Source organism: Saccopteryx leptura, chromosome 6 (genome assembly GCF_036850995.1).
Source record: "Saccopteryx leptura isolate mSacLep1 chromosome 6, mSacLep1_pri_phased_curated, whole genome shotgun sequence".
NCBI lineage: Eukaryota > Metazoa > Chordata > Mammalia > Chiroptera > Emballonuridae > Saccopteryx > Saccopteryx leptura.
The window spans coordinates 43,259,647-43,284,362 of NC_089508.1; the positions used below are offsets into that span (position 1 = coordinate 43,259,647).

The window sequence follows — 24,716 nt, forward strand, 5'->3', positions numbered from 1 at the left end:
CGCTGGGGAGGGCTCCTTGGCCTCTGCACCAGGCGCTAGAGTGGCTCTCGTCGCGACAGAGCGACGCCCCGGATGGGCAGAGCATCGCCCCCTGGTGGGCGTGCCGGGTGGATCCCAGTCGGGTGAATGCGGGAGTCTGTCTGACTGCCTCCCGGTTTCCAGCTTCAGAAAAGTACAAAAAAACAAACAAACAAAAAAACCCCACTTCTTACCTGTAATTAGAATATATTTGGTAAATTACAAAAAGAGTCGCTGAAAGCCACTCCAGACACTGTAGCCCGTTGGTGTTCAGCACCCGGTGGCTCTCAGAGACCAGCATGGCCAGCCCGACACCAGCGAGCACGGCCACCACTGCATTGCTCTGCATCCAGAACCGCTCCACCTGTCAAAGAGGAGCGCAGTCAGTACGTCCAGTTGACTGACTTGCAACCGATCTGGTAATTATGTATTCTAAAAATTTATGGCATGCTCCTAGTTGCTTATGCCTGCAGTCATTCAGGTCTTGTTAACTGACTTCTCCAACCCAACTCCATGCTACTTTAGTTTTCGATTTTCAAACATTCCTTCTTCCCAGTTTGGCATGTGAATCTCCCCCTCTGGATTCACACATTCTTTTCAAAACTATGGACTTTAGGTTGAACTCCTGCAATATGTAAAGTGGAAGAGGGGGTGGCCTGCCCTGTGGTGGCGCAGTGGGATAAAGCGTCGACCTGGAACACTGAGGTTGCCGGTTCGAAACCTTGGGCTTGCCTGGTCAAGGCACATATGGGAGTTGATGCTTCCTGCTCCTCCCCCTTCTCTCTCTCTCTCTCTCTCTCTCTCTCCCCTCTCTCTCTAAAAATCAATAAATAAAATATTTTTAAAAAAAGTGGAAGAGGGGGAGAAATGCATTTGCTTTACTCCTGAGGTTCCCTTCCACGTGCAGAAGTTCCTTACTTTAACACTCCTGGCCTCTCTCTGCCCTCTTCCTTCTCTCTCCCTGTAGAACTGTAGCAACTGAGCCGACTGGGCAGTTTGGGAGCTGGGACTGGGCTTGCATAGCCCTCTCGTCCCCCTTTTTCTCTTGGAAATGAGCTGCCTACAGGAAGCTCTGGTCCAGTGGCAGACTGTCACCAGTGGGGCGGGGTGGGTGCAGCACTACCTGTGACTGGTGGGTAGGTCTGCCTATTCTGGATGCAGGGCGAGGAAGCCCCCTTGCTCACAGCATCATCAGTAACACAAGTGACTCTGCCACTCATTGTACTGGTTTATTTTGTTTCTCAACTGATTCAGAACTCAGTGATTAAGTAGGGTGTTATTTACAAGGCCACATGAACACACAAAAATTGTGTTTCAGCTGTTAAAAAAGAGCTGTCTACATTTACAGAGTTTCTGCTGTAAGGAGAATTTCAGAAATGGCGAAAGGAAAAAACAGACATGTGGTTGCTCTTTTACACAGGCCTGAACTGGTGAGATAAAATATAATAAAATGTGTTCAATAACTTAACTTTTGCTTTATAATAATATATATACAATTTTAACTATTTCTGAGACAATCTGCTTTCTACAAGATTCATTAGACAAATTGGCACATTCTTCACAAACTTTCTAGTCAAAGGATATATATCTAAATGAAACTTACCACACCCATGAAAAGTGGTTTTGAAATATCTAAATTTGCTCTCCAAGCAAAGAACAATGAATAAATGCAAAACATTCCAGTAAAAAGCCATACTAATGCTGGATTCTGTCTGTCCCTATAAAAAATCAAAATATGTGCAAAAGTATTTATATACATGAATATCAATAATATTACATAGTTTTAAACTATAAGAAAATATTTGGAACTATAAAACTTTCCATTTTTAAGTAGAAATATGAAGAATCTCATTTTCTCAAATCTGAATTGGGATAACCAAAACATAGTAATAAACTATACCATACTACATATTATAGATAACTAGGAATGTGAAGCAAGGAATAAAAAGTTAAAATTTTCAGAATACAAATTATTAATCTTGTTAAAATTTAAGATGTAATTGAATAATTCAAAACAAAAGAATAATATCATGCATCAAAATAATAAAATGACCAATCTCATTGGTGAGAATGCAGTTGTATGAGAATGTATGTTGGTACAATCTTTAAGAAAAGTTCATTTGATAATATACATCAAGAGCCATAAAAATATTCACATTCATTGATTTAGTCATTTGATATGTATGCATAAATCTTTAAGCAATAACCAGGAAGTGTGGAAAAAAGTGGAAGCTATCCGAAGGTCCTCAAACAGGAAAACATTTTATTTTTTGTATTTTTCTGAAGTGAGAAGCTAGGGGGAGGCAGACAGACAGACTCCTGTAAGCGCCCGACCGGGATCCACCCAGCAAGTCCACTAGGGGGTGATGCTCTGCCCATCTGGGGCATTGCTCCGCTGCAACCAGAGCCATTCTAGCACCTGAGGTGGAGGCCACGGAGCCATCCTCAGCACCTTGGCCAACTTTGCTCCAATGGAGCCTTGGCTGTGGGAGGGGAAGAAAGTGATAGAGAGAAAGGAGAAGGGGAAGGGTGGAGAAGCAGATGAGTGCTTCTGCTGCCTGGGAGTCGAACCCGGGACTTGCACACGCCAGGCCGATGCTCTACCACTGAGCCAACTGGCCAGGGCAGGAAAACATTTAAATTAACTTTCCTAGGTTATAGGATGAAATATTATACAGACATTTAAATGATTTTAAATGTTTTTCATGGTATAAAAAAATGCTCACAATATAATGTTAAGTATTAAGGAAACAAAACTATAAATGTATATACATATATACATATACATAAATATACACTTGACAGGCTAGAAAGTAAATGAACAAGAAATTAATGTTAATAGTGCTATTTTTTCAGTTTTCTTTATTATCAGAGGCTATTTTTATCTTCAGAGGAATTTAAATAATTGTTTGCTTCTTTTGCAAAGAAATTATAATAATTGGCTATGGGCTAAGTAAGCAAAGTTTAAGACTCACCTAGTTAGATTGTAATACACTGCTCAATCTTCTAAAAACTCTAATATATAATCAGAAAAAAACCTAGCAAAAAAGTAATATACATTTATCTTCATAGAAGTGGTTAGAGTCATATTTGGAATATAAAATACTAGTGGTAATGTTCTACAGTGACATACTGAAAATAAAAATTTAATTAATAAACAGAGAAAAATAACAGGAAAAAAAATTATATTACTCACTTTCTTACTAAACATATATTAGCCCAAACTGCAAGGGCTTGAATGTTGAATGAGAGTTCGGTTCTCATATTTGTCACCTGAGAACTGGAAAAGACAATTTAACTTATTGTTGACAGAAAACAAATTTATTCCAAATAAACCATTCTTTGTAAATTCCAAATAAAATATTCTTTGTAAAATACATCAGATCATGCATAGAATAATTTTAAGGACTGAAGTCAGATTTGAAAATTATTTTATCTTCTTTCAAATTCAAGAGAAAAAGTGCCACAAGAAAGAGTTAAAACAGCTCTAAGATGTTCTCTAATCATAACATTTGGTTACTAACTTATATAATTTGGGATAGCATCAGAACAAATAATTCTCCAGTATTTGTGATACAGGCATATTGTATTGACAGTGTAAACCAATTTGTATTCCTGATTGGTTTGATAAGAAGTCATGTGAAATGGGTTTTTGAACTTCTCCATGGCTTCCAGTGATTAGCAACTGAAAACAAAATTAATTCAAACCATTTGGTTCAAAAAATGTTCAAGGAATCTCTGAGAAATGCATCCCTTTTTCCTTACAATTAACCTAAATTCTTCCATTAGTTCCATTAACTAATTAACGAATAAGCATTTTCTGAGTGGTATCTGACTTCTAAAATAGCTCTAGCAGTCTCCATTTTTTAAAAAAGAAGTGATTCTAAATATCAGCTCAAAAAACTTTCTTCTCCCTACTGGCAATTTTACTGGAGAAAAGATGATGCCATGATTATAGGAACCACACAATGTGTGTTTTACTAATGGAGGCTCATCTACTATGGGAAGCTATCTCTACTCATTTTCAAACACACTTGAAAAATTGATTCCAGCATGAGGTCCATTTCCAGCCATTCTTCAAAAGGAATGAAGTCAGACTCAAAATTAATTCTTAGAGATCTGTTGCTTAAATGTAAGCTCTAAAACATGGTCACTGCCTAGGGTTAGATTCAATAATTTCCTTGTCAGGGATTGCAATTTAGAGATACGCATGGGGAAAGAATTTAATTTGCTTGACTGGCAAGGAGCAGATGATTAGGTTCCATCATTTTGAAGGATTTTTTAGTAGGTTAATTATGAGTTCCCTTTCTCAACACTCTTGTCTACCTGAAACAATTAAACACTAGAAATTCTCTCACTCAATCAGAGAGTGCAAGAACGATGCTTCCATTTTTACATTATAATTTGCATCGAATAAATAGTGTGAGTGGTCATCACTCTTGTCAAGATTTTTTTCTGGGTGTATAACCAAATTGCTGTTACTTTAAGGTAAAGGAGCCCTTTAACTACCCAGTATATGGCATTCATGCGCAACTTATAAAAGTTAGATGTCTAGTCCAAGGATTGCTCTTGAGAGTTCTCTGGAGTTCATGTGGGGTTGGTTAAAGCAAAATACACCAGCATTCCTGCGTGTGAGGACCCTGAAAGGTGGGCAGGGAGTCTTTCAGCATGGAGCAGAGCGGGACAGAGTAAAAGCCTGGAGACAAGGGCAAAGCTGTCTTTATCTTTAAAGGGAAAGTGAGCTTCTTGCTACCTACTCCCCAGCAAAATAGAAACAGGGGCCATAGAAGCCTCAGTCAGACATAAAAAGAAGTATGTGAAATCAATTGTGAGAACCATCAAAGGTTATAAAGAATAATTTGGAGGCAGAAAAATATTTTCAAGATACAGTATGAAATAAAAAACAGGAGGCTAGCCAGTATGGACAGGGGTGAGCAAAAGTATGTTTACAGTGTGAGTAAGTGAAAGGGTTTATTCTTGTATTATTATTTATTTATTATTTTTCCATACAAAAAACTATAAACCTACATTTTCAAACCCCTGTATATTATAATCCTATTTTTAAAAAGAAATAAAAACATTAAAAATACTAGAAGAACATATAAAAACATTAATAGATTAATAATAGTGGTTATCTCTGCACATTGGAATTATACTTTTCATCTACTTATTTTTACTTAACTGTATTTCTAAACTTTTCATGATTGTGTATCCTTTTTATGAAAAGCAAGGGAAAAGATAATTTAAAAAGATAAGAAGGAAGGATAGAAGGAAGAAAGCAAGCTAGCCAAGTAAACAAGATAGAAATTATGAGGACCTATGAACTGGCTCATACGTAGAGTTGAAATATTCTCCCCATATTTCAAAACTGTTTTTTAAATAGTCCTGAAAATCCCAAATTAATAATTAGAGATTGCTTTAGTGTTGTAGAAAACTACTGTATTCCCCATGTATAAGACACACCCTAATTTGGGGGCCTGAAGTTTGAAAAAAAAATGTATTACATAAAGTTATTGAACTCAAATTTTATTCATCATAAAATTCATACAACTCATCACTATCAAAACTCCTATCCATTAGTTTATCCTCAACTGTCTGATGACGAATCACTGTCTTCATATATTGCCTCATCCTCAGTTCCATCTATGGCATTTGAAATGCCACAACCACTGTTTAAGATGCACCCAGTTTTTGGACCCCAAATTTTTTGAAAAAGAGTGTGTCTTATACATGGGGAAATACAGTATTCTTTCCAAATTTTATATTAAAAATATTATAAAAATATTATAGGATTGATATGGATATTTTTCAAGTTGTCTTAATCTATATAAGTTTTAAAGCAAATATTAACTAATTTTTTAAAAAATGCTAGTAGATAATATAGATGAAATTTTTTGCTTGAGCTAGCTTTAATAAGGTTGAATGTTAAAAATACATACGTCAAAAAAAGAGCTTAGGATAGCTTAAAGGAAAAGTCTTAAGAGACATTAAATTAAGCTCTGAAGAATTAAAAAAGCATAGCATAATCCAAGATAATAAGAAAATAATTGTTCAGCTTGATAAAGACTATGTGATAAAATGTCTGTGGAAGAAAGAAGATATATAAAACCAGAACAAAGAATAAACTTTTTATAAAGCAACACTACATTGGGTAATTTCATATTAAGTGAAAGTTGAAACATTTTAGTTTTATAGGGTCTATGTAGTCTCCTAATAATCTCATTACTGTTGGATTTATTACTAATTTTAAGTTTTCTTTTATGGTAGAATATTGGACAGTCTGCAAAACAACTGTTAACTATGTGGGTGAAAACTACTCACAGACATATTTCACAAAGAAACTCAGACATCCCCAAAACCATTTAACAGGAAATTTTTTTTTTAATTTTTATTTATTCATTTTTAGAGAGGAGAAAGAGAGAGAGAGAAGGGGGAGGAGCTGGAAGCATCAACTCCCATATGTGCCTTGACCAGGCAAGCCCAGGGTTTCGAACCGGCGACCTCAGCATTTCCAGGTTGACGCTTTATCCACTGCGCCACCACAAGTCAGGCCCCAAAACCATTTAAAGGAACAAAAAGAATTCATTTAAAAATAGTTTCAAATATTTCATACTCACAGTAAAATTTGATACATACTGGACCCTACTTCAGATTTGGCCTAGACATAAATGAGAAAAGTTTACTTGTACAACCAGTAAACTAAAGTTCTGTTAGGCTATTGTATTTAACTATCTTGATTTAAAAGATACATACTTTAAATATACAATGCAATATCTTCTACATTCAAAGTCTTTACTTCAGAGCATACTGAATTTTTTTTATCAATAAATCATCGATAAATCAGGGTACATATATTCAAAGAAAACATGTCCAGGTTATCTTGTCATTCCCATACTGAATTTTTAAAGCAAAATCAGTAAAAACTGAATATGGACTCCCTTTAGGAAGAATTTCAGAAATAATAATTGGCTAAAAATCTGTTAAACTATTCCAGCAGAAATGATTAACACATTAATGAATTAATAGACCTTATACTTTTGTTAGAATCTCTTTAATCTCTTTTTTGGGCACTTTGATTAGAGCTCATTATTATCTGTTAGTCTATAATTTCAAATTTTTGTGTGAATTACACAAATTTCAAATCTGGAATGGTCCTCAAGCAATATTTTAATGGACTGGCCAAGATAAGGAAACCAGAATATAGATTTAAAGTGTCAAATTCTTAAGTAAAAAAAATAATAACTATCCTTTTAATAACCTATTTTATTACAAAATATCTCTGACTTACAAATAATATACATAATATATATTCAAGTGATAGTTTCAAAAAACGCTATTAACCCACCATTCTTTTAAGAAACAGAACTGTCTGAATACTAGGTATCTCACACAGCCTTGCCTTTCTCATACACCAGTGGTAATGATTATCATAAATTTTGTATTAATTATTCCCCTACTTTCTAAAAATATTCTATTCTTTTGTATATATCCTTAAACAACAGATTGTTTAATTTTTGCATGGCTTACAATTTTGTATAAAATGTGAGATTTGCCTTCTTAAGACACAAAAAGCACAAACCATTAAAGAAAAAATCGAATACAACTGTTTGTATTAAAATACTCATCTATTTATTCTTTTATTTTTCAGATGTTTACTGTAACCACTTTAGTGTTTTCCCCCAATTTTGCCCTTTTGACTTCTTTAGACAATATGAAATTTCACACATTTAGCAAAATATTTTATAAACATTTATACAAAGGTATTATACTAAATACTAACATGAACACTTCATCAAGTCTGTAAAACAAAAGTTTTGTCAACGTAAATTAAACATTTTGAGTTTTCTTTTCTTTAATATTTTCCAAATATTTTAAGTCACAGACCAAGAGCTCAAAGTGATACCTTACACTACAGAAAGTATTGGCAGGCGTCTTTTCAACACTTGTTATCCTAAAAAGTATATTCAGGATGATGTCAAGTAAAGCGATTCAATTTTTTTTCTTACATATGTTAGAGGCCACATTTCATTGAGCATAAATAACTGAAATGAAATAACTGAAATGTTACATAATAACTGAAATGAAAATTCTACATACTGTCATTGATAAATATTGTTTGTTTGTTTTTTGCAATTGCGATCAAGGTAGAACTTGGCAGTTTTGCCACTTATTCCTTAAAAGAGCTTTAAATATAAATTTACCAGGCTAAATGTTCCATATTCTTCTCTGAGAAAGTGAGTCAAAAATCCTGGCAACGTTGTCTGGTCTCCCCAGGTCCAGCGGGCTTGATTGAGGTAGGATGAGATAGGGAGATAGATATAGGGCAGCAAACCAGCAGAGAAGTACAGACTCAACTTCAACAAAGAGCCCAGGGAGAGTTCCTGCATCAGAGCACATTGTGTTGTGTAACAGTGTTTATTCTAGTTGATTCATCCTGGAACTTCAAGAACATATCAAAGGAAAACATCAAATATGTTTACTCAGAGCTGATCTCTCAATTTATATTAAGTCACTACAGAAGACCATGTTAAACCTTCCGATTACCGCGGATTACTAGAAAATTGCATCAGCCTCCACTTCTTTGCATGGCAGGTGAAATCCGAGTGAAGCAAATAATATTAGCAAAGACTCAGGAATATCATGTATAGTGCATCTTTTACATTTAAAACCATGTCATGACATGCAGCATTGCACAAGTGAGATAACCCACTTGGACATGATGACATTGTTTGATGATTTTGAATATATCCAAAATATTGCCCTAATACCAATTCATTTCATCACTCTCATCAGGAATTGAGTTTTAACTATATACTCTGTTATGATTATACATTGACAATATGATTCTTTCTACAAGAGTTTTGGACATTTCAAGGAAATATTTGGTACAAATAAAAAAGCTAGCTTTTAAATAACCCCACAGCTTACACAAATGCTCTTTATTTTCAATTTACAGAATAGCATGGCATACGAAAGAATTTTTTTGTGTGTGTGACAGAGACAGAGAGAGGGACAGACAGACAAAAAGGGAGAGAGATGAGAAGCATCAATTCTTCATTGCGGCACTTGAGTTGTTCATTGATTGCTTTCTTGTATGTGCATTGACCAGGGGGCTAGAGCAGACCAAGTGACCCCTTGCTCAAGCCAGTGACCTTGGGCTCAAGCTGATGAGCCTTGCTCAAACCAGATGAGCCTGTGCTCAAGCTGGTGAGCTCGGGGTTTTAAACCTGGGTCCTCTGTGTCCCTGTCTGATGCTCTACCCACTGCGCAACCGCTCGGTCAGGCTACTAAAGGAAATTTGTTGTTCTATGTAACAATGTTGCCTGTATGAGAATATATTTCTCATCTGTGTATTTCTAAAACAAAGGATAATATTGAGAAAGTCTTATTTATAAGTCCAAAAGAGTTCTGGCATACTACTAGAAAGATTCAAATAGCTCTAGCTAGGCCTGACTGGTGGTGGCGCAGTGGATCAAGCATCGACCTGGGACACTGAGGTCGCTGGTTCAAAACCCTGGGCTTGCCTGGTCAAGGCACATATAGGAGTTGATGCTTCCTGCTCCTCCCCCTCTTCTCTCTCTCTCTCTCATCTCTAAAATGAATAAATAAATAAAAATAATTTCAAATAGCTCTAGTAATTGGGAAAGTGGATCTCTGACAAATATCATTGGAAGTTGCCAATTTTTCCTTTATAAAAAAGGAATATTCATATGTGACAATGAGTACAAGAACCAGGATTTACATTCACCAGACGGAGAACAAGCAGTTGCCTTATTTCAGCATTTTCAAACACATATTCTTAATTGGTTATAGATTGTTTTTATTACAGTACTGATTTCATTTGATAGTTCTAAAGTGGTAATGAGAAGCATAAAAAATGATGACATGAAGAGTGTAAGACTTAACTAACTGAACCACATGCCTTTGCTATTCTTTTTTTTGTGACAGAGAATGAGAGAGACAGAGAGAGGAATAGATAGGGACAGAGAGAAAGAAAGGGAGAGAGATGAGAAGCATCAGTTCTTCGTTGTGACACCTTAGTTGTTCACTGATTGCTTTCTCATATGTGCCTTGACTGGGGTGGGGCTACAGCAGACCGAGTGACCCCTTGCCCAAGCCAGTAACCTTGGGCTCAAGCTGGTGAGCCTTACTCAAACCAGATGAGCCTGTGCTCAAGCTGGCGACCTTGGGGTTTCGAACCTGGGTCCTCTGCATCCCAGTCGGATGCTCTATCCTCTGTGCCACTGCCTGGTCAGGTGCCTTTGCAATTCTTTTTTTTTTTTTTTAATTTTAAAAAAATTTTTATTCATTTTAGAGAGGAGGGAGAGAGAGGAGAGAGAGACAAGGGGGGGGGGGAAGAGCTGGAAGCATCAACTCCCATATGTGCCTTGACCAGGCAAGCCCAGGGTTTCGAACCGGCGACCTCAGCATTTCCAGGTCGACGCTTTATCCACTGTGCCACCACAGGTCAGCCACCTTTGCTATTCTTAAAAGTAGTCTTAAAGAAAATAAATGTTTGCCTGACTGATGGTGAATAGAGTTTCGGCCTGGAATGCTGAGGTCGTTGGTTTCAACCTGGTCAAGGCATGTATGAGAAGCAATCAATGCAAAACTAAGTGGAGCAATGAGTTGATGCTTCTCTCTCTTTCTTTCTCTCTCTCTCTCTCTCTCTCTCTCTCTCTCTCTCCCCTCTCCCTCTCAAAAAAGAGAGAGAGAGAAGGAATGAAATAAAGAAAGAAAAAGAAAATAAGAAAAAGAGGAAAAATGCTTGTATTTTGAAGCTTCTGTATTTTATATAGTTCAATTTAGAATGGTAAGATGCAGTTTTCTTTTTGTGTCGGAAATAAACAGGGAGACCATTACATGAGAGTTATTTCACAGAGTCTAAGAGAGTGGTTCCAAGTCCTAACTGCACATATACTACAATAACTTGGAGAGCTTTTCAAAAATATCAATGTCTGGACCTCACCCCATATCAAATAAGTCAGAATTATTTTAGAGTGACATCACACACACGCATATATATACGTACACATAAATATACACACACACATATACATACATTAATATATGTACACATATATGCACCCACGCTTAGTTTTTTAAAGATTCCCAGATAATTTGAATGAGCAGCCAGAATTGCAACCAAGTGATTCAGAACTTCTTCCTCTGCCTCAAATCCAACACCTTGTCTCTTCATTAGTAGACCTCACTTTCTAGCCTCTGTCATTTAAATAGTGGAAATGAAAGGTCCTTTGGAGTCACACATCCCAACAATTCGTCTTTCATCAGTAGCTGACCTTAGTATAGGGCCAATAGGCTCTCAAACCAACCTCCTAACTTGTCAATTCCGAGTCCTACGTGCTTTACACAAAGCATATAGGCTCTCCTCTCAAACTACTAACACAAAATACTTGGTCGTTAGGTTCTTGCCAGAGAACGCACCTCTCTGACATCTGAATCTACGTTCTTTGATGTCATAAGCCTGGCTAAGAGTGACACCAATAAGTTGGCAACATACATAGATCATTCCTAACTTCAGTCCTCCTCACAAAAAGACCAACAGACAACTATCCATAGACAACAGACCATTGTGAAAACACCAGAATCCAGGGCGAGGCTGAAGCATGCCCCTGGAACACAGCCTGACAAGGAACGACTGCATTAGAGTGACTGCATTCCCCCTCCCCCAGGCCAGCACAGTGCTGCATGGGGAGGGCAGCCCCGGGCTACGGGTTTTCCAGTGCGAAAGAGTCCACGTGGAAATCCAGTTCCTCCAGCATCGCAGGACACTTTCCAGGAAGCCCACTCTAGTCTCACCTCATGGGGACCACTAGGGGGCATTTGCAGGGCTCAAGGACCGAGGATCAGATAGCGATGGAGAAGGGAAGCCGGCTTACAAAGCAACCAGAGCTCAGGTCTTGGGGAAACTGCATTTCTGCTTGCCTGAGCAGAGATCCAGTCAGCAGTTCTGCCCTTCTACACTAAAAACATTCCGATTTAATTGACCTAGAGCATACCTAACATAATAAAAGCCACATATGACAAGTCCAAAGCTACACCATACTCAATAATGAAAGATCAAAAGCTTTTCCTCTAAGATCAGGAAAAACACACGGGTGCCCACTCTCATCATTCCTAGTCAACATAGTACTAGAAGTCCTTGCCAGATCAACTAGGCAAGAAAGAGAAATAAAAGGCATCCAAATCAGAAAGGAAGAAGTAAAATGATCTCTGTTCACAGATAAAATGATCTTATACATAGAAAATCCTAAAGATGCCACCCAAAACCTGTTAGAACTAATACACAAATTCAGTAAAGTTGCAGTATACAAAATCAACATGTAAAAATTAGTTGTGTTTCTACATACTAACAATGAACTACTTGAAAAAAAAAAGAAAAGAAAATGATTCCATTTATAATAGCATCAAAAACAATAAAACACTTAGAAATAAATTTAACCAAGGAGGTGAAAGATCTGTACACTGAACACTGATGAAAGAAACTGAAGATGCAAACACATGGAAAGATACCCTATCCTCATGGCTTGGAGGAATTAATATTGTTAAAATGCGCATACTACCCAAAGCCATCTACAGATTCAATGCAATCCCTATCAATATACCAAAGGCACTTTTTACAGAAATAATAAAAATAATCCTAAAATTTGTATGAAACCATAAAAGATCCTGAACAGCCAAAGCAATACTGAGAAAGAAGAACAAAGCTGGAGGCATCACACTTCTTAATTTCAAACTATATTATAAATCAGGATGGTACTGGCATAAAAACAGATACATAGACCAATGCAACAGAATTAGGAGCCCAGAAATAAACTCAAGACTATTCAGCCAACCAATATTTTACAAGGGAGTCAAGAATACTCAATGGGGCAAGGACAGTCTCTTTAATAAATGTTGCTGGGAAAATTGGATATTCACCTGCAAAAAAATGAAACTGTACCCCTACCTTATACCACTCAGAAGAATTACCTCAAAATGGATGAAAGACTTTATGTAAGATCTAAAACCATTAAACTCCCATAAAAAAAATACAGGAATAAAGCTCCTTGATTTTGGTCTTGGAACTGATTTGTTGGATATGACACCAGAAACACAACTATAAAAGCAAAAATAAATAAGTGGGACTATATCAAAGTAAAAAGCTTGTCACAGAAAAAAAAAGTATCAACAAAATGAAAAGGCAACCTGTGGAATAAGAGAAAATACTTGCAAACCACATATGTAATGAGGGGTTAATATCCTAAATATATAAGGAACTCATCCAACTCAATAGCAAAAAACAAAAACAAACAAACAAAAACAACCACAACAAATAATCTGACTAAAAAATGGGTAAGGGGCCTGAATAGACATTTTTTCCAAAGAAGATGTTAATCTTACTAACAGATATATGAAAAGGTGCTCAACATCACTGATCCTGACCAGTGGTGCCACAGTGGATTGAGCATTGGCCCGTAATGCTGAGGGCCCTGGTTAGAAACCCGGAGGCTGCCAGCTAGAGCATAGGCTCGTTGGCTTGAACATGTGCTTGTCAGCTTGAGCGTGGGGTCACGGAGTTGAGCACGGGCTTGCCAGCCTGGACATGGGATTGCTGGCTTGAGTGCGGGATCATCAGCATGATCCCAAGATCACCGGCTTGAGCCGAAGGTCACTGGCTTGAACAAGGGGTCATTGGCTCAGTTTGAGCCCCCAGTAAAGGAACATATAAGAAGCAATCAATAAAACAACTAACGTAAAGCAACTATGAGTTGATGCTTCTCTATCTCTCTCCTATCCACACCACCTCCATTCCTGGCTCTCTCTTAAAAAAAAAAGTTAATAAAAACACAATGAGATGTTATCTCACATCTGTTATGATGGCTATCATTAAAAAGAAAGAAATAATGAGTCGATGAGGATGTGGAGAAAAGGAATGCTTGGGCACTATTGGTAGGAATGTAAATTGGTGCAGCCACTTTGAAAATAAATAAATACATAACTACCATATGATCCACCAATTCCACTTCTGGGTATATATCCAAAGGAACGAATCACTACCTCTGCATGCTCATGTTCCTTGCATCATTTATAATAGCCAAGACATGGAAACAACCTCAGTGTCCATCAATGAATAAATGAATAAAGAAAATATAACATCTGCATCTATATCTCTATGTACATTACATTGGAATATTTTTTGCCATAAAAAGGAAGAAATCCTGCCATTTGTGACAACATGGATGGACCTTCAGGGCATTATGCTGAGTGGAATAAGTCATAGAGAGAAAGACAAATACTGTATGATCTCACTTACATGTGGAGTCTAACAAACTAAACTCTTAGAAACAAAGAGTAGTAGGTGGTGGCCACGGAGGGGGGTTATGGGCTGAGAGAAATGCATAAAAGTAGTCAAAGGGTACAAATTTTAGTTATAAAATAAGTAAGTTCCCGGATGTAATATACAGCATGCTGACTACTGTTAACAATACTGTATTGCATATTTGAGATGTGCTGAGAAAGTAGATTTTAAAAGTTCTCAACACACATAATTGTAACTATGTGAGGTAATGAAGCTGTTAGCTGTAGACTAACCTATTGTAACCCTTTTGCAATACATACATTCATTAAATAATCACACTGTGCAGTTTAAACTTACATAATGTTATATGTCAATTATATCTTAATAAAGCTGGAAAAATAAAAAGAAGTCTGGCTAAGATAACTAATACCAGGATGTCAATGCATCCCTATCTGTGGACCCACCAATTCACAAGAAAAATATTTGGGCTTCCTGAAATCTTTGCTGAGTTACATTTTTTAATGTTATATATTCATTTTTTTTATTAAGAATTTATATAATAGAAGGCCAAATAAAGCACTTTCTGTGTATGCTATAAGAACACTATTAAAGAGAGTGCCTATTATGCTGTTTACTATCCATTACATGAGGTCTTATATGATTGACTTAAAAAAATCAAGTTCCAAGAAAAAGTTGATCTTTTCTGTCAATTATGTTTCCTTTTTAATTATTTTTATGACAATAATAAGAATTTTAGAACTCCATTATTCTTTTGGCTTTGTTGCCAAAAAGCTAAGAAAGAAAATTTATTAAAATACAGTAAATACAACTATCTGAAGCTCTGATATAATTATTTCCCTATTTCTATATAATAATTTTATTATACGTGTTTTTCTAATATAGTTCCGATGAAAGCTGAAACAATGAAATAATAAATGTGCCTGAGGTGTCATTAACAAACAACAAGTAAATCTGCTCCAGCACTGGCTTTGTACACAGCCTGTTGGAGCTCCTGGGAGGAAGACGGACAGAGCTTGTCTTTCCAAGGACCTGTGTCTAACTCAGCTCCCTACCTTGTCATTACCTACATCTCCTCCTGCCTAAACAAGCAGTTTTCTTGTATTACTTTATACCACCATTTACACTCGTAATTTTTTTCCCTTTCAGAGAAAAAAAACTAAAATAATCATTTAAATTCTAGAGAAATCTGAGAAAAGAGAGCTGTCATTTGCCAGCCATTTTATTATTTACTTCACAATAGCAGCGATGGGGTCTGTTTTGTTGAGAGCTGACTCTAGCACCTAGAGCAGCATCTGGTACAGAGCAGGCACTTGATAAACAGTTGGATGAATGAATGAACTATTATTAATACATTGCCTTTGTTGCCTGACCAGGCGGTGGCGCAGTGGATACAGCGACGAACTGGGACACGAGGACCCATGTTCGAAACCCTGAGGTTGCCAGCTTGAGCACGGGCTCATCTGGTTTGAGCAAGGCTCACCCAAGATCACTGGCTTGAGCAAGGGGTTGCTCGCTCTGCTGTAGCCTTTGCCCCCCCCCCCCCGTCAAGGCACAAATGAGAAAACAATCAATGAACAACTAAGGTGCCGCAACGAGGAACTGATGCTTCTCATCTCTCTCCCTTCTTGTCTGTCTGTCCCTATCTGTCCCTCTCTCTGTCTCTCTCTGTGTCTGTCACAAAAATAAATAAAGTGCAAAATACATTGCCTTTGTCTTAGAATGTGTAATAAAACAACTAAGAAATTTTGCTATTGTTGTTTTCAGTTCTCTTAGCCTGTTCTCATCAAGGTGCTGCTATTCAGCATCTATAAGACAGTATGAAATAGGCCAGATGCCACTGCGACCAATACGGCACAATTTTTGTAAATCTTGTTTTTTCAATATTGTTAGGGCCTAAGGTAATTTATTTAATATATAAAACTAAAAAAAAAAAACACAAACAATTAAAGCCCTATGATACCGCATATATTATACTGGACCTAAATAAAATATTATGAATTTTCATTTTTACAAAATTCAAAAACCTACCTTCTCTTTTAAAAGTCGAAAGAGAATCCATGGTATTATGCACAAAATATAGATTACTATTGTGTGCTGATTACATAAGCTAAGGCCACAGCAGAAAGCACCAATTTTAGCTATCTGAAAAGAAATAGAACAACAAAAAAAGTTAAATATTCACCTAAAACTCTAAGTAAGCATAATAGTAAAAAAACTATTCTTTCTATTAAAACCAAGCATATCATAGGTCAGGTTAAAAATCAGTTGCTTAGGTGCAAGCAGTCATGCTTTACCAGTCACTAATATTTACCATTATTTTTTATTAACACTTTTCGTTCTTATCAGATCATTGCAGTTTGCCCATAAACGACTGTCTTCAAACTAATTTTAGAAAGTCTTGTGTGATAACTAGATAAGTCTTAACAGTAATTGGATATCGTTTAATCCTTATTTGAGTAAAATCTGTAACTAAAATTCAGCAAGTCTTTGCTTTACTTTTTCTATTGAATTAAATACATGAAATATAACAACACTATTTATTTAGAACCTGGTTATCTATGGGTGGTATTTTTACTTATTTTGAACATGTTATTTTCATAATCTGAAAAAAACATTTATTTTAAACAAACAGCAAAAAGCCCTCTAATAGCATCACAGATCTGTTTACGGAAATCACAAATAAACCACAACGGTTTTTTGTTTCTATATTCTCTAACAACACAATGCTGCCTACACTAAGATGATTTGGTACTTTCCAATGTGTATACAGACTGTAAGCTCTTAGAAGACAGGCTTCCTTCGCATTTCAAATTATCTGATTATAGTGTCTGTCTTAGAATTCACTGTAATCTCTTCTGAACTACTCTATTTTTACATGAGACTTTCCTTTAAAAATGTACAAATTTGATCTTTTCATTGCAATTAGGGAATAAGTCAGTATACTGTAATGATATCTAATTTAAAGTGGTCTATCTAGAGTTTAACATCTTATGGTCACACACACACACACACACACACACACACACACACACGCACGCACACACACATGAATGATGGCAGTAGAATTAACCAACAAGCCTATCACACAGGACTCAGTGGGGATTTCAGAATCCCCTCATTCTCCAAAAAACTTTTGAACTTCAAGGAGGAAAAAAAAATCCCATGTTTCTTTTTTTTTTTTAATATTTTATTTATTGATTTTTTAGAGAGAGAGGTGAGAGAGAGACAGAGAAGGGGGAGGAGCAGGAAGCATCAACTCCCATATGTGCCTTGACCAGGCAAGCCCAAGGTTTCGAACCAGCGACCTCAGTGTTCCAGGTTGACGCTTTATCCCACTGCGCCACCACAGGTCAGGCCAAAAATCCCATGTTTCATAAAGGCTCTCATGGTTCACAGAAAAAGACCTGAGACTATTTTCTCTCTCAACATACCTAGATTACCTTGACAGTAATCAGAACAGATAAACACTATCTAAACCGAAGTTAAAAATACAGCATCTATCTAAATATTAAAACAAAGAGTGATTTCACTTTGATCAAAATACGTTACCTTTGATCTTTCTTTTGCAGTTGCTGCCTCCTCGAAATGCACAGTAAGAGCCATAAGCAGCCCCACAAACAGATTGTTTAAGCTGAAAACCTCTGCTGCAATGGACCACTGCCATGTTAGACGAGAAAATGAAAACACCCCCGCAGCAAGGATTCCTCCAGCATATGAGCCAGAAAGCCTGCAAATACAGATAACATGAAATCTTCTTTCCCAACAAAAAGAACCGACTTTATTTTCCTTTTTATAAACTGTAGCAGCAGAAATTATGACAGTCACCCAGCACTATCCCAACACATTACATGGTTAATACATCCCTTCATGTAATAATATTTTCCAATAGATTTTAATTAGAAAGTCCATATATTAACCTATTAACAAACAAACCTACTTGGTGTCCTGTGGATGAAATGGGGTTTAGTTCTCAGATGTAACCTCTAGGATTCAAGCCAGTTCAGAAAGCCTGAAGAGATAGTAGCTAGAGAGATAACAAACCCATGTCATTTTTCTTGCTATAGCCACAAAGAATGACAGGCTAGTTAAGACTGAGATGTTTAATTGTAAAAAATAAATGAAATAGCAAAATATCTATTCAGGACATTCTCATTCTCACTTCCTGGGAATGTCTACATCTAGGTACTGTCTACTCTCATCTCCCAACATATGGCAGAGTATGTCTTGGTCATACTATTTGGTGATTTGAAGATCTTATTAGCTAAGTTCTTACTTAGTTTCTGATGATTTCTTCTTTACATAGAGTTGAAGTTTAAAATGGTGTATTTTTTAAAGAGAGGATTGGGGATGGGAATTTTAATAACATAAGAAAAAAACAAATGCTACACTTGGAAACAAATTTCTCACCCCCCAAATGCCAGCAAAAGCCATATATTTCAAGTCAGACAGGAATCCAGATCTCAATTCAGAGATCAGATTTGAGGCTGGTAATATGGTTGAATATACTAGAGCATATCAAACCAAAACAACTTTCTCTATAAATCTACAGCTATGAAAATTAGAGCTATTACAAATATCTGTGTCTAACAGGTGTTAAGAAATTCAGCAAGCATTACTGTACCTAGTAACTATGATAGTATATGGCCTCACATCATTACTTTTTAACTGTATTGTTTTATATAAAAAGTTATGTAGTAATTCTGTTCTTAATCTAATTTCATAGAAAAAAAGTTAAAATACAAATTTTAATATCACTAAAATCGGTTTTTCTGAGTGTCTCTTTGCAATTAGTTTGTTTTCTTCCTTTTATAAAAATCCTCGGTTTCGTATTTCATCAGAGTCCCACATTCTCCCAGTTATCCTGACTCCCCACACTACAGTCATTTCTCCCTTCCAAATTCCTTTCAATTTGTATTCCTATGGCTTTGACTTATTTTAATAACTTTCTAACTTGTCTTGTTTTCCAATCTATTCTGTAATATCATATCAGATTACACTTCCTAAACATACTTTTCATGACAACCTAGCCCCAAACTTAGGGACTCTTCATTGCCTGTAGGATAAATTTGAAATGAGTCAGCCTGGAGTCCAGGCTCCCAATAAATTGAACCCCACCTACCTAGCCAATAATTACCAACACTATTTTCTCCACCAATTAGTCAGACTTCTCAAAATTACCTAATAAAACATGCCTATTCCCAGCGTCATATCTTTGCTCATATTGTAGCCCTGATGTAAATGTCCTCCCTGCACCTTTCTATTTATTCAAACTCCACCCTTCTCCTCAAATTTCTCTTCAATTCTCAGGTTTCAAGCCATCTCTGAACATCTATAGCATGTAATTGTCTGTAACCACTATTCTGACATTGTTTTTGAAATGTGAACTGGAGTTAAACTTCACTTATACAGAGTGGGGCAAAAGTAGGTTTACAGTTGTTCATATGGAAAAAATAATACAATAAATGAGGAATAAGGCCCTGGCTGGGGGCTCAGTGGTAGAGCGATAGCCCAGAGTGTGAATGTCCCAGGTTTGATTCCCAGTCAGGGCACACAGGAGAAGTGACCATCTGCTTCTCCACTCCTCCGCCTTTCCCTTCCCCTACCCTCCACAGCCATGGCTTGACTGATTTCAAAGAGTTGGCCCCAGACACTGTGGATGGCTCTCTGACCTCAAGCCTTAGGTGCTAAAAATAGCTCAGTTGCTGAGCAATGGAGCAATGCTCAAGATGGGCAGAGTATGCCCCATAGGGAGCTTGTGCTGTGGATTTGAACTGGGCACATGCAGGAGTCTGACTCTCTGCCTCCCCTGCTCTCAATTTTCTTTTTAAAAAAGGAGTAATACAAGAATAAATTGTTTCATATACTTACAAACATATGCCTACTTTTGTCCCATCCTGCACTGAAAGCATCTAGCCCCAAGCACAGAAAAGAAATTTAGTAAAAGAATGAATTAATCTTAAGGTATTAGTAACATTTTAAAAGGAAACTCTAAGATTCATATTACTTTGGTCAATATTACTTTGGAAATTCAGTATAAGATACAAGATTCCTTCCTCTATTTAAAAGTCAATTACCATCTTTGGAAAGAGAAATGGCTGATTTCAGGGCAGGGGTATCTCAAGTACAGAATAAATTTGAAACACCTTGTGACAGAAAGTAAGAAGGCGCTCATTGGCGAAATGGTGATAATCTGAACATCAAAATAGTTATACTATTAGGTTGTAACCCAATGAATAAATAAGAATCTATGAATATAGTGATATAAACAAATAGGGGAGAAGGGAAAGTCTATGGAATACCAATAACTCTAAAAAATGATAGAATTAGAAGTCATTATTTGATATAACAGTAATAATCAGTGGACATGAAAATAGTGGGTAAAGTTTTACAGTAACAGAAATACGTGCATAGTCTAAAGGTATCTCCCTATAAACAGATTAATTGCAAAGGGAAAAATGGTAACTTTACAGTGGCAGACAGTCTTAACCACATGATCAAAGGTGACAGCCCAGTAAGGGGACAAACATCATATAGTTTCTGATCTTTTCAAAGGAAAGAATAGTATAGCTATGATATTCCTGCCAAAAAATGTGTTACCTGAGTCTAAACATGAGGACACAAACTCAAATTGGAGAACATTCTACAAAATAACTGGCCTGTACATATAAAAAAATTTCAAGGTCTTATAAGACCAAAACCCCCATGAGGAACTGCTCCAGATTAAGGAGAATATATGGATATACAACAGAATAAAAGGCATGATCTGGAATTTTCTTCTGCTATAAAGTACGTGATGGAACAATCAGCACATCTGAATCAAGGCTATAGATCAGATAATAATGTTGAATCGATGATAATTTCTTGATTTTGAGAACTGCACTGTGGATATGTAAAAAAGTGATCTTTTTAAGACACGTAACCTGAAGTAGTTAAGGGTAAAAGGGTACCATATTGTAGCTCACTCCTTAATGGTTAAAACAATACCCATAGAGTCAAGGACAAAGCAAATGTGGTAAAATATTAACATCTGGGAAACCTGGGTGAAGGTTAGACAAAGACGGGACTATTTCTGCCACTTCTCTATAAATCTAAAATTATGTCAAAATAAAAAGTTAAAAAAAGAAATCAACAAATTCCTGAAATTTGCTAACATTTATTGAGATTTTTTGCCTGCCATATGCCAGGCATTGCTCTAAGTGCTTACCTTATATAAATTCATTTAATTTTTAACCACAATATCACAAGTAGATGTTATTTATCTCTTTTCAAATGAAGAAACTATGGCCCAGAGAGACAAAGTGATTTTTGCAAGGTCCGATGGTAATTAAGTAGCAGAACTGGGATTCAAATTGTTCATCTAGCTATTAATGCCATTATATTATGAGGTAAAAGATGGTTATTTTTGGTTGAATGTCAAATAATTTATTCTATTAATGTAATATTATACTTTTATTTGGTTAAATATGTACCCCCTGGACTAAAGAATAGAATAAGTTTTGCCACTTATTAGAATTGTATTTATTTCTCTTTGATCAAACAACACACTATCAGCTTGTATTGTATTCAGCATGTCTCAAGACTAGTTTAAACCTTTTTTATTTTCCCTGAAAGGGCAATTAGTCAGTTTAAAGCCATCAGTTAATTAAAGAGAGATGAAAAGACAGTCTTCATAAGTATGAATCCTCAGGAAGAAAACTTAAGACTCATTGATTTTTAACACATTATTATGCTCAGGAAGACATCCTAAAGTGCTTGAATTGTTGACATTAATTATTGGAATTACTGCCTTTTCAAATACTTCATAACGTTTTAAAAATTGAAGAGAGTAAGGTAAAAAGATCAACTTCATGATAAAATTTATCCAGTGACCTTAGACTATTTTCAGTTAGTTACATACATTAGCATTTTATTGAAGACTAATCCTACATCAGCAAGGTTTATAATCTGAATCTCCACCTACCCCCCATGCCAAGCTCAGGATGGTTTTACAAAGAATAATCTATGTATTCTTACACTCAATTTTCCTTGGTATCAGAGAAATGATTTGTTAGACTGCTGAGCAAGGTTACAGAATTGAGGTAACTAATTATAAAACCAGTAATGAAAATCAAAGCCTATAAACTTGATCTTTTTTTTTCTTCTTATTTTTCTGAAGCTGGAAATGGGGAGGCAGTCAGACAGACTCCTGCACGCGCCCGACCGGGATCCACCCAGCACACCCACCAGGGGGCGATGCTCTGCCCATCTGGGGCATCGCTCTGCTGCAACCAGAGCCATTCTAGCGCCTGAGGCAGAGGCCATGGAGCCATCCCCAGCACCCGGGCCATCTTTGCTCCAATGGAGCCTCACTGCAGGAGGGGAAGAGAGAGACAGAGAGGAAGGAGAGGGGAAGGGGTGGAGAAGCAGATGGGTGCTTCTCCTGTGTGCCCTGGCGGGGAATCGAACCCGGGACTTCCTCACGCCAGGCCGATGCTCTACCACTAAGCCAACTGGCCAGGGCCCTAAACTTGATCTTTTTAGGATCTCAAATGCGCTTGCTTAGAAATCAAACCAAGTCTTAAGAAATTTGGGTTGTAGTCCAATATAAAACGAAGACAAAAGGGTAATATTTTGTTTTGTTTTTAAATTTTCTGCTCAACATCTAAAATCCTTTTCTATGCTTGAGGGATAACCAGTTTATGAAGCACATCCCCCTAATATGCAGCCTCAAAATACAAAAACTTTGTCAGCTTCCCTTGCAGCTAGAGCAGGGGTTGGGAACCTTTTTGGTTGAGAGAGCCATGAATACCACATATTTTAAAATGTAATTCTGTGAGAGCCAGACAATGACCCCTGTACGTTATGCATTATCCAATAAAAATTTGGTGTTATCCCGGAGGACAACTGTGATTGGCTCCAGCCACCCGCAACCATGAATATGAGCGGTAGGAAATGAATGGATTGTAATACATGAGAATGTTTTATATTTTTAACATTATTTTTTTTATTAAAGATTTGTCTGCAAGCCAGATGCAGCCATCAAAAGAGCCACATCTGCCTCGTGAGCTATAGGTTCCTGACCTCTGAGCTAGAGCATGGGTGTATGACCTGGCTCTATTAGAAGCACTCACCCTGTTCTTTGAATTGGAAACTAGTGAGGCAAAGAAGCAGGAATGGGGACAGAATACATTCAAACATGGCTGGCGGCATTTCTACATCATTTCCACAGAAAATGATGGTAGCACTTTCAGAGTCAACATTCAGAATCAAAGTCAGCTGGTAGTGCAATCTGGGATGTCCGGTGCCCAGAGAGGACCGCTAGTGGTGATTTCACTAGAACACACCTGCCTAGGACTCTGGATGTTTCAGGCTCAGAGTGTGATAATCCAGCCCTTCTAGAAATTCCCTGGGCTCTCCAACTTCATTTTCTTTCTTTCTTTTTCAATTCCAGATTTGAAAGTTTCCTTTTGTAAAAAAAACAGCTTTATTAATTCATATGCTATATAATTCATCCATTTAAAGTGTACAAAGGTGTTTAGTATATTTTATAAATCAAACTGTGAATGTCTCTGAAAATGCACATATTTAACTGCACTGCCTTTAAAAGTTTGCTTTATGCTAAGATTTAGAATCCATCAAGATTTACTAACCATGGAACATGTACAGATAGTGGATTAGGAGAAGTGGAGCTACTGCAAGACATCTGTTGTGGGGACTCTCCACAAACTGCGGAGGGATACATTAACAGGGACTTGTCGGTAACACGCTATCTATGCTCAGCAGGGGTAGGGCTGCAGAGACCGTGGCTGGGAAGTAGCAGCATCAGTCTGAATGGCTGTGAAGTCAGCAGCAGCCTGAGCCAGGTTAGGGACTTCACTGAGTAGGCAAGTCAGACTGACAAGAGGGAAAGGGAGTTAATGAACCACGGGGTGTGCATTGGATGGGGAAGGAAGTAAAGCCACAGGAGTGTGGAGGGAGGAGACAAAAAGGATGAGCAAAGGGTTCTAGGTTTCACTTGAGTGAAAGACAAGTGTTGGGGCATCGAGGAAATGAGTGGATTGAAAGCTGAGGTCATAGTGAAAAGTGGGTTGGGGAAGGGTGCGTCAAACTGTGTTAAGGATGAAACGTCCCTGTTAAACAAGAATGAACTCTGCTATTAAAGGAGCCCATGATGGAAAAGAGTTTAATAAAGCTGTTCTCAAATTCTTAAAATTTTCATTAAAACTGTTTGTGCTGACAGACAAGCAGTAAACCACACATGAATAACTCTGCAGGATGAGTGCAATGTGGAAAGACAGGTGTGAGGCCCAGAGCCGCGATACCACAGGCATGCTAACACGGAGAGGTGACACCCCACTTCAGTGAACAGCACGCTGAATCTGGGCCTTGCTGACAA

The 24,716-nt window shown here is 37.0% G+C and overlaps 1 protein-coding gene across 2 annotated transcripts in view; it reads right to left on the bottom strand.

Moving 5' to 3' along the window:
* The window catches only part of TMEM260 (transmembrane protein 260), a 66,721-nt gene that overhangs the window by 22,505 nt on the left and 19,500 nt on the right, over positions 1–24,716 (bottom strand). For both annotated transcript variants that reach the window (XM_066341901.1, XM_066341902.1), the window contains 7 exons: positions 17,891–18,068; positions 16,370–16,483; positions 8,220–8,399; positions 6,636–6,676; positions 3,215–3,298; positions 1,622–1,736; positions 213–382 (listed from right to left, as the gene is read on the bottom strand). In XM_066341901.1, coding sequence (XP_066197998.1) covers positions 213–382; positions 1,622–1,736; positions 3,215–3,298; positions 6,636–6,676; positions 8,220–8,399; positions 16,370–16,483; positions 17,891–18,068 — 882 coding nt within the window. The remainder of the gene's footprint in view (positions 1–212; positions 383–1,621; positions 1,737–3,214; positions 3,299–6,635; positions 6,677–8,219; positions 8,400–16,369; positions 16,484–17,890; positions 18,069–24,716) is intronic.